Genomic DNA, 11,303 nt, shown 5'->3' on the forward strand with positions numbered 1-11,303 from the left:
CAAGTTCTTATGGCAACAACCACTTCAGTGAAGCCTGCAGGGAAAACAAACTGGGTTCACACTGGTCACTGCCAGAGAGTGACTGTGGCAGGAGAGTAATCATGTGTCATTATATCAATATTGTGTCATTATATCATTTGTAAAATAAATGTAATGCTTATGCTCACAATAATAATGAGGAAGGTGTAATAATTAGAGATGAGCGAGCATACTCGATAAGGCAAACTACTCGAGCGAGTCGTGCCTTATTCGAGTACCTGCCCGCTCGTCTCTAAAGATTTGCCTGCCGGCGCGGGTGAGAGGTGAGTTGCGGCGGTGAGCAGGGTGGAGCAGATGGGGCTTTGGCAGTAAAGATGCGGGCCCAGTGGATGCCATCCATGTTTATTTTCCTCAGAATTTAATGTTTCGATTATGATAAAATATGTTAAGAATATTAAAATGTTAGCTTAGCTACTCAGCTTAAATATTAGAATGTTGAATGCTATAGAATGTAGATGTTGAGAGATATATGTATATTCAGTCTAATGTTATAAGCATTTGTGTAAAATACAAAGCACAGTGAAAAACATTTGCAAATGACGAATAACACATTGAGACTGAGAAACAGACAATTAATGGCAGAGCGATTCAGATGAAGGGACTGTGTTGTGTTCTGAGGATCATTCTTGGATGACTGATTTAGGATAAAATATGTCAAACCACGATAAGAGTTTTCCTTACCTGCATGTTCCATGCACTGTCGGCAATCCTGCGTAAGTACAATCCCAGTTCGTACGTCATATGATAAGTTTATAACTCTGAATGAATAAATGTTCCCACTGTTTGTGTAGTATTAATTTGCAGTTTGTAAGGGGGGCAAAGTTATGAAATAAAATATTTGGTTCCACTTATTTCAAGTACTATTGAATTATTATGCTAAAATAAGATAATTATGCACTTGACAAGCCTGATAAGTACATTGTTACTAATTTAAACTCTGTTTATAATGTTTTACTTAAACTGTGTCACATTTAAAATATGGGTAGACTTTTAATGTCAGAGCCCTGCCCAGTTGACATAAGACAGGCTAGTAAATAAAATATGTCCCAAGTGGTATTAGGCCCCTAATAAATTTGTGCTTTTCTTATGGTTACAGATTATAATGACAATTCATCCTCCCATTTTCAACAAATGTTTTTTTTTTCACCAGAGGAGTTATGAGCCCCCTTACTGTCATGGTCCTTCAAGTGGCCATGGAAATACTGCATAAAGCACAAACTAAACATCCTTCAGCTGCCAGATTCACTAAGTATGAGACAGCCCTGCTAGTAACCTCACATCACAATCAAAATAATTCTAAATAAAGCTTCACTACTGCCACTGAATTCGGAAAGAGGAAGGTAGGGGTGGCAGGGGCAGACCATGAAATTGAATCTCAAGCGCATGATTGTCTAGAATTAATGGAAGTGAAACTAGTGGTCTTAAAAAGGTTCTTGAAACTCCCATTGCTATAGAAAGGACGTAACTAGGGGGGCCTGCAGGGCCATAGGAGAGGCCGTCCCTAAACAGAGTTAATAGGGAGTATTAGGAAGGGGTTAACAGAGATAGAGGGAAGGCAGCAGCAAAGGAGGAGGGAAAATAATAAGAGGAAGAGTGGTACAGAGACTGGGAGTCACTCAAGAGTCAAGAATAGAGGGAAAAGCAGCAAGAAAGAAGTTTGGAAGTCCCGTCCGCATGGTAGTTAAAAAGAGTGGTTACGGGGGAGTATTTGTGGGGGAAACAATTGGGCCAATTGTAGCATTGTCACAGCAGTGGCGGAAAGTAGAGGGGGGGGGTCCCTTGGAGTCACCAATGGTTACAGATGTCTGTCGCTTCTTAGCTCTGACAGGGTGGTGGCCTTGCAGAGATGGTGAATTGGGCTAGACCTGAAATGGTTATCAGGTCTCTGGGCCAGAAGGTAAGCTGCAGGAGGCAAGTGGTGAGGTTGGGTCTCCCGAGTCAGTTGCTGTGGAGGGAAGGCATTAGTGGTGAGGCGAGGGGCAGACAAGGGTTTTTGTTCAACATATACGATAGCATTAAAGTAAACTGTTTGTATAATAAAATGGCGGCTGTGGCCAGATTATCGAAAACATAAGCAGTCTGCATATGTCTCCATTCGCCAGGAGGGGGGCATTGTGGGAATGACTCTGTTGTACCTGGGTCATGCAGATTTTGAGTTTTTCATAGATGGCTCAATAAACCATGAAAACGGGCAAGAGAACAAGAGAAATAGGCTATGCAACAGTGAGGTAATTGTAGAAAACACTCCCTTCCTGGGATGCCTTTTCTGTAGGCAAAGCTGATGGCACTCGCTGAAATGTGTAGACTGGCTGAAAGTAGGGCTGTTAATATCTGCACTTACTCAAGATACATTTTTGGAATTGCATTCAATTTCGCACCCTTGTAGTGCAGTAGAAATTTTGTTAGATCCTCAGCTAACACAATCCAGAACACAAAATCAGGCTCTGTGTACAATTCTTTAGCTCTTCCTAAACAAGTAACTGTGATCAAGGTCCAGGCTTGCACCAAGGAAGTTACTCCGAATATCCTAGAAAATTGAAGTGCAAAATAGCAGCTCTACTCCCACTGGATACATCAGACATCCCTATGGTTGCAACTGAAACAAGTTTGGATGTCTGTTTGTTGTCCCTTTTGCAGGAACTAGCCCCTAGAGGTAAAAATGAGGACTGGCACCTGATGAGAATGGAGTCTGAGGAAAAGTAAACACCTGTGCCTCTCCCGAACATTCTACTCTGTGATGATACACCTGAGCCACGGACCAACTCACAAGGCAGGCAGATCACCGCTAAGTATCACTCAATTCTCGGTGACCTCTCACTCAGCGCTTCACATTCTATTCCCATTTCTTCTCCCAGCTCTGCTGCTCCAATCAGCGGTTACTAGACACTGCCCTGAGTATTACACCCCTGAACTTCATCTGATGATGAAGGCACCACAAAATCCATGCCAGATGCAAAAATACGGGGAGTAGATCTACCACCACTGAAGGGTTTTCCAACAACTGCAGGAGAAGAATCCCATGAGGTAGAGACAGGGACTTCCCTCCAGAACTTCCACAGCCAAGGAAGCAGTTCATCTGCTGCAGGAGATGAGAGGATGATTCCAGGCTTACCCAGTTGTTCCTTGTGGAGTCTTAGGGTGACTACCCACTAGCGGTTTTTTTTCTGCTGCGAATTTGCTGCTATTTTTTCTTCCAATTGTCAATGGGACTTTCTAATGTTAAAAATGCAAAGTTGCGTCGAGTTGCAGTTTTAACATTAGAAAGTCCCATTGACAATTGGAAGAAAAAATAGCAGCAAATTCGCAGCAGAAAAAAAACGCTAGTGAGTAGTCACCCTTACACCGGGACAGGTAACCTCTCATGCCATGAAGTTTGGAAGTGAAGCCCTGCAGTCCACCACCTTTAGAGATTTCAAAGAATCCTTGAAAGAGCAGAGGCAGCCAAACGGCAGCTACCTCCTCCAACCTGTCTTATATACAAGAAACAGAAATTGAGGAGGTGTGCCTGTCTTTAAAGAGATCTGGGAGGTTCCTGTTTCCTGTCTGGATGGGAGTGAGTCTCTCACTGGTACTATCATAAACAAAAGTTAGGGAGAGCCCCATAGCCAAAGGGAAAAAAATATAATTGTATAGGATTCTACTTACCAGGTGTCAGGCGGAGCACCAAAAAGTACTTTTTGTGTCCCGCCTGCACCGGGAATCCAAGTTCACCTTTTCTAAGGTTTCTTTGCTGAAGGGTCTTCTTGTCTTATCCAGAAGAGTAAATATCTGTGTATCTAATAGTACTCAACTATACCGTCCTGGAGAGCAGCAGCTTATAGAAATACCCCAAAGTTTACAAAACATATGGGGAAAAAGTAATATATAAAAAACAGAAAAAACTTTCTTTATAGCTGCGCTACAACATTAACCCTTGCATAAAATAAGGGAATGAGCCTCTAAAAAACCTCAGTTCAATAGACAGCAATTACTTTTTATTCCCCACAAAGCAAACAAATATAAGTAAATTAAAAGCAACGCGTTTCTGCGTCTAGCTGACGCCTTTATCAAGCTTATAATCATCCTCTCCTAACACACATATAAATAAGTAAGCGGCATACCTTAATTACCGGTACAAAGCAGATGTATGCTATTGGGACCGGTAATTAAGGTATGCCGCTTACTTATTTATATGTGTGTTAGGAGAGGATGATTATAAGCTTGATAAAGGCGTCAGCTAGGCGCAGAAACGCGTTGCTTTTAATTTACTTATATTTGTTTGCTTTGTGGGGAATAAAAAGTAATTGCTGTCTATTGAACTGAGGTTTTTTAGAGGCTCATTCCCTTATTTTATGCAAGGGTTAATGTTGTAGCGCAGCTATAAAGAAAGTTGTTTCTGTTTTTTATATATTACTGGTACTATCATGGGTTTAAGGGAAGTTAAATTTCCTTGCCTGCAAAAATCCTAGAGAAAGGACTCATAACGAACTAAAATAAAGGCTGAGTTCTTGCAGCGCTATTTGGCATCACTGTGCAAAGGAGAATTAGGGAAATGTATTATTGGTGTAAATATTATAGATAGAAAAAACCACTTAATGAGAAAAAAGTCTCCTTTTTTCTGTTTATGCCAATTTATCACTATCGGTAACCTACAGAACAAAAAGGATATCTACTCCAGCTTGGAAGAATTAGAAAGTGCTAAGCGTTCCACTAAAAACAAAAAAAAAAAAAAAATAAATATAAAATTATATTATATATTGTTATAGAAAAATACCTTTATATTTTTTTTGATTAGACCAAGAAACTTATATAAAATAAAAATATGAAATTTGGCATTCCATTTTGTGAAATTTTGCTACGGCCATCAAGACCCAAAATAGCCCTGGTCATTAAAAGGTTAGTCATAGAACTCACCAACAAGGCCTTGTAAGTATGCAGTTCCACACATAGTTTCTGAAGGACAAGTTATGCGGTCGCCTGAGCATGTCGAGGTTTCAGATTCACACTTCGTACACGAGAGAGCGGAACCTAGAGAGATGTCACACAGCACACAATCAGCACAATTATCACTTATCACACTCTGGTTTTCTGCTGCAAAGCTTATCTCCCAGTATGAACAGGAGGAGAGGTAATAGTTGTCATACAGAGACTTATACTGCTATAATAGAAATATTAATATGTCTTATTACCACCACCATTTCTGCTATTTATTATTTCTGTCATTATTAAGGGTACATGCACACCGACGATATTTCTGTTCATTTTTTAGATCCAAATATCAGACAGAAATAACACCCATTCATTTGAGTGTGTGTATGCACAAGGGCTTGTTTTTACTCGGCTTAAAGGAGATGTCTCGAGGAAGCAGTGATTTTTTTTTTTGCCCAGTCCCCCTAATTAAACATACATTACTAATTACCCCTGTAAATGACATTTCTAGCTGGTTCGTACTTACCGTTCCAGCGTTTCAGTAACTTATAAAAGTTTCCCCAAGATGGCCGCCGGCTCTTTCCCCGTCGCTCGCTGCAGCCCGACGTGCGCGCTCCCGAGACGCTGCCAGCTGTGTCTCCATGGCAACCGGACGCCCCGCAGCCGCCGACCAGACGCCCCGCAGCCGCCGACCAGACGCCCCGCAGCCGCCGACCAGACGCCTCGCAGCCGCCGACCAGTCACCCACCGCCAGGCAGCAGGTAACCGGCGCTAGCCCCCGGCTCCCCAGCGCTAGACACTCAGCCCAGGTGAAGGCCCCGGAGCCCAGCGCTGGGCTCCGGGGCCTTCACCTGTCAGTGAACATCACCCCCGGCCTAGCGGCAGCCCCCCCCGGCCTAGCGACAGCCCCCCCATCGCAGCGGCAGCCCCCCCCGGCCTAGCGACAGCCCCCCCATCGCAGCGGCAGCCCCCCCGGCGCAGCGACAGCCCCCCCCGGCCCATCACTTACCTGGACAGCTGGACGGCAGGACAGCTGGGCGGCTTCTCCGGCAGCTCGGCAGCTCTGCACCTTCCTCTAACAGAGGAAGGTACAGAATGGCCGCTCCAGCGCGCTCCCGAGCAGTGACAGCTCATCTGCGCATGCGCAGAAGAGCTGTAGCGGGGAGCACACTGAAGCGGCTCGTGCTGAATGGAGAAGACCGGACTGCGCAAGCGCGTCTAAAAAAGCAAGCTGCCGGCGAATTTAGACGGAACCATGGAGACGAGGACGCTAGCAACGGAGCAGGTAAGTGGATAACTTCTGTATGGCTCATATTTAATGCACGATGTATATTACAAAGTGCATTAATATGGCCATACGGAAGTGTATAACCCCACTTTGTTTCGCGAGACCACCCCTTTAATAGTCCGAGTAAAAAAAAATTGCAGCATGTCCATCTTATGCTTTAATTTAACCTCATAAACTATATCTGAAATAAAGACCCTGACAACAGTATGACATCTAATGGCTGCAACATTCATTTTTCAAACAGGGCTAGCAAATAACTTAAACTCCAATAATTTTGTATAACATGGAGTAGTCTTGGTCATATGAACCCAGACTAAACCAACAACCGAACATTAACGATACCCTTAATGCCCACGACAGATGCACAGTCACTCCAAACCAAAGGACAGGTGGGCGGGACAACCTGCTTCATTTTCTCCACTGAAGGTCCCGTCCAGCTGTCACCCCCTTATAATACCTCTTCCTTTTTTTTTTCAAATTTCTCCTGATCAATCATCCTCTTGTTTCCAGGATATCACTCAGCTGGCAGACTTTCTGCTTTCTCCTGCTGATTTTCCATTGCCCAATCCAAACCCTGTAACCAAGGCTCAGTAAAATTCACCAGACTTTTCAGGGACTTTCTGCTAACCCCGAAATGAACCTCATTGACACCATTAATTCCTTAACTAACATCTAAATCATCTCACTGCTATAGTTTCCATGAGGCTCCAGGACCTTAGCGTCCTTTGGCCTTAGAATCTATAGATGGCTGAAGGGAAACAGGAGAAGGGGAAGGCAAGGATGTAGGCTCACACACCAAATGTGCGAACAACAACCACAAAGATAACACCAACGGATGATCACCTCGACCCCACCAGGCAGAAAAATACTTATGGAACGTACTGACTAGAGATGAGCGAACGTACTCAGTTCGGGTGTTTTTCCGAGTAACTGACTACTCAGACGAAAAGATTTGGGGGGCGCCAGGGGTGCACGGGGGGGTTGCAGAGGGGAGTAGGGGGGGGAGAGAGCTATCCCCTGTTCCCCACTGCTACCCCCCGCTCCACCATGCCGCCCCTTGGCGCCCCCTGAATCTTTTCGTCCGAGTGGTCAGTTACTCGGAAAAAGCGGTGCTCGAGTCCAAAAACACCCGAACTGAGTACGTTCGCTCATCTCTAGTACTGACACAACAAGCAGATGGGAATATGAATAAGTACAAGATATCAGTATTTTGGCAAAGGACATACGCTTACAAGCCCTCCTCAATTTTTTTTTTGTCTTATGAGTCCCTACACTAACAAGACAATTAAATCAGAAAAAAAGGAACCCTGCCTACAAGCGGGGCAATTATTCCAATAAGAATGAGCCCACACTGGGACCTTGGGAACATCTGTTTAGCCCTAGATGATAATAGGCAGGAACACCAAAGAAGGACATAACGCCCAACAGGCATCTTCTCACCTGCAACATAGCACATAAAACACACCAGAAGTCCACAAACCTATAGACAGAGCGATCACCACACAGGAAATCAAAAAATGCATACAGACAGACACTGAACAAGACATTCTTCACACCAGGTGTCTGCACACAGACGGACATAGGGATTCAGAAGTCCTCCCATATAAGCATAGCTGGGGTCACATCAAACAGAACACCATGCCAACATGCATACTGTCAGTGAAATGAATATGACTCTCTTTTGTATGCTGTTGCCATCTTGTATGATCCTTCATACATTGTCATTTTCCCTTTTAAAATAAGAAACTACAGATATTAAATAGTCGTTCAAAAAAAGCCTTGAGTGAGCAGCCGAGGCCGGAGCTACCATAAGATACTAAAAAGGCCTTCAGACTGGCCTCCATGTCGAGATGATATGTTCCTAGCTGTTTACATATGTTCCAAAGTATTATTTCTTAACAACTTATTTTTAAGCATTACTGTACTTTTGTGTTCTGAAAAGCTAATCATGTATGATTCTACTGCACCTGTGCTGCATTTGGCATTTTAGATGTTAAATTATTTATCTTGCTTATTCATATTCTGTTAATGTGTTATATAACAATGGTAATAAATGAATTATAACAAATTAGAATTTTTGTAATCGAAGCATGTGCCTCTGCAAAAATTGCTGCCTGTCAATCAATAAACAAATAACGTTTGAGCATGTCCGTTTGTGTTGTGGTGGGAGTTATTTCCTGGCCACAGCTATCCACTTACTGAATTTGAACCTCAGAAGCATATCGTACAGCAAATAGTTTTATTTGAACAAATAATGTAGTCACCTGGGTTCTGCAAGGAGATGATCAGGAATAGATAATGACCAGCACCTTCTAGCAAGAGGGTCTGATACTCATCGACATTTATGGCGATTGGTTGGCTCAGGAAATCCACACCATCAGCCAGCCAAATCAACCACATACCTGGAGCAGCATGCTTCTGGAACCCATAGAACTACAGGTCCCAGGAGCACAACGTGATAGATTTAAAAAAACTGAAAGCTTACAGTTTGCTTCCTTGCTGTTAGCTCTGCAGCATAGGCGTACATATAGGGGGTGCTGGGGTCGCGGTTGCGACCCGGCCCCTGAGCCCCCGGGGGCCCTCTTTCACACGGACTGACCGCAGTTACTTTCATTAAGGTCTCTGTGCTGGCCGGCAGCTTCTCCTGCACGCCGGCGCTTCCTCCCGGACCTCCGCTCAGACTCCTCCCCTCTGCAGGAGAAGCTGCCGGCCCGCGCGTATATGTTTCTTTTCAGCCTCAATTCTGTAGCCTTGAGTACTTCCAGCAACCTCATTGGTTGTTGGGGACACACCTTCCTTTCAGATGTGCCTGAGGATACATTTACACAGAGCTGTGCATGAGAAGCAGGTGCTGACAGGAATACAGTACACAGATCTGCGGTGTATTCACAGAGTTGTGGAAGCACGAGAAGCAGTGAATACACCGCAGATCTGTGTAACTGTATTCCTGTCAGCACCTGCTTCTCATGCACAGCTCTGTGTAAATGTATCCTCCGGCACATCTGAAAGGAAGGTGTGTCCCCAACAACCAATGAGGTTGCTGGAATTGCTCAAGGCTACTGAAGTGGGGCTGAAACTGCGGTCAGTGTGCGGGACCCAGTGTGATGGGGTGGGGAGTGGGTGAGAACGAGGGGGACCCTGTGTGATGGAGGTGGGGAGCACGAGGGGCACCCTGTGTGATGGGGGGGAGCACGAGGGGGACCCTGTGTGATGGGGCGGGGGAGAACGAGGGGGACCCTGAGTGATGGGGGGGATAAAATGAGGGGCACCCTGTGTGATAGGGGGGAGAACGAGGGGGGTCCTGTGTGATGGGGGGGAGAACAAGGGAGACCCTGTGTGATGGGGTGGGGAGCATGAGGGGGACCCTGTGTGATGGGGGGTGAACGAAGGGGACCCTGTGTGATGGGGCGGGAGAGAACGAGGGGGACCCTGAATGATGGGGGGGGAGAGAACGAGGGGCACCTTGTGTGATGGGGGGGAAAATGAGGGGGGCCCTGTGTGATGGGGGGGAGAACGAGGGGGATCCTGTGTGATGGGGGGAGAACGAGGGGGATCCTGTGTAATGGGGGGAAAACGAGGGGGATATTGTGTGATGGGGGAGAGAACGAGAGGGATCCTGTGTGATCGGGGGGGGGGGGAATGAGGGGGATCCTGTGTGATGGGGAGTGGGGGGTGGGGAACGAGAGGCGTTCTGTGTGATGGGGAGTGTGTGGGGGGAAAACAAGGGGCGTTCCGTGTAATGGGGAGTGGGGGGGTATAAGGGGCATTCCGTGTGATGGGGAGTGGGGGGGGGGCGACGACGACAAGGGGTGTTCCATGTGATGGGGAGTGTTTAGAGTGTCAATGCGTATGGAAACAATGTATTGCGTATGGGCGGTTTATCACATGCAGCCCATACAAGTGTACAGGGCTCACGTTGCATGGTACACAAATAAAGAGAGCATGCTGGGATTTATTTCTCTTGCATATCTACACGCAGTCCATTGACTTTCATTGACTCAGTTCACTGCGCACCACGTGTGTGTGCGCAACGCACGCATAATAGGTGGTGAAAACCTGGCTGTGGTCATGAGCCCTAACATGTTATATAAAGTTAGCTTATGTTGTCTCTATTGTATGTATTGTTATTATGCTGTCTCCAATATATATATATATATATATATATATATATATATATATATATATATATATATATATATATATATATATATATATATTCTTTCCTGAGGAAGCGAAGCATGCCTTGAGGCTTGTGTTCTGGATGTTTTAAAACTCTGCTAAAACCCCTGATTACTAATGATCTATTGATGGGTCATTTAAAAAAAACAGTAATGTAGCTAAAAGGGATGTAGAAGTAGTAGCCGTGAAAAGGAGTCGGGGTTGGAGGGGTCTGTAGGGGGGCCCCAAGCTAAACTTTTGCACCCGGGCCCATGAGCCTCTAGCTACGCCCCTGCTCTGCAGATTGCGCTTTTTGCTCAATTACAACACATAAACCTAATGAAATGGAAGCAGGCTGAAAGCTCTCTGTTTCCTTTTGTAGTTGTTTTTTTTTCTAACTATTGAAATCACTAGGAAAAAAACAAAATGTTTATTTCCAAATTAGTTTCATTTCTCTGCTCTAAAAATTGATCAGAGACAGAATTGTAACTGATAGTTTTAACAGAAGTGTGAATGAGAAATCTATAGTAATAAAGCAAGTACAAAGTCAATTAATTCAACTTACTTGTTGCTGTAAGAGTTGAGACAAGGCTCAGAATTCCAATTAGAGAAGTCATCATTCAGCTCAGATGCTCTCAAGAAATGGAAATCTTGGGTGAGGTTCTTGATTTATCCTTTTTTGGCAGGGAAGGGCACAGGAGGGGCTTAGTAGTTCCGAAGAAATGAAAACCTGCTTGCTAGGAAATTAAAGTTACAGGTGACCTCCCATCCCTCCGTTCTCTTGATGATAAGGGAAATGTATCTTCATAAAATTCTTATATCTGGTTTTGATTTTTATATCATCGCTCAGTCAATAGAGGTATAGCTGGTGGGGGATCGTTCTAGCCTGCCTGTCTCCATTCATAGTAAA

At 44.7% G+C, this 11,303-nt stretch overlaps 1 protein-coding gene across 1 annotated transcript in view; it reads right to left on the reverse strand.

Moving 5' to 3' along the window:
• The window catches only part of LOC136632015 (phospholipase A2 inhibitor and Ly6/PLAUR domain-containing protein-like), a 33,424-nt gene extending 22,359 nt beyond the window's left edge, over positions 1–11,065 (reverse strand). Inside the window, exons 1-2 of the mRNA XM_066606551.1 lie at positions 10,959–11,065; positions 4,933–5,046 (exon numbers count right to left, since the gene is read on the reverse strand). Of these exons, the coding sequence (XP_066462648.1) occupies positions 4,933–5,046; positions 10,959–11,013 (169 nt within the window). The 5' untranslated portion in view covers positions 11,014–11,065. The remainder of the gene's footprint in view (positions 1–4,932; positions 5,047–10,958) is intronic.
• Positions 11,066–11,303: the final 238 nt, after the last annotated feature.

Source organism: Eleutherodactylus coqui, chromosome 6 (genome assembly GCF_035609145.1).
Source record: "Eleutherodactylus coqui strain aEleCoq1 chromosome 6, aEleCoq1.hap1, whole genome shotgun sequence".
Lineage (NCBI taxonomy): Eukaryota > Metazoa > Chordata > Amphibia > Anura > Eleutherodactylidae > Eleutherodactylus > Eleutherodactylus coqui.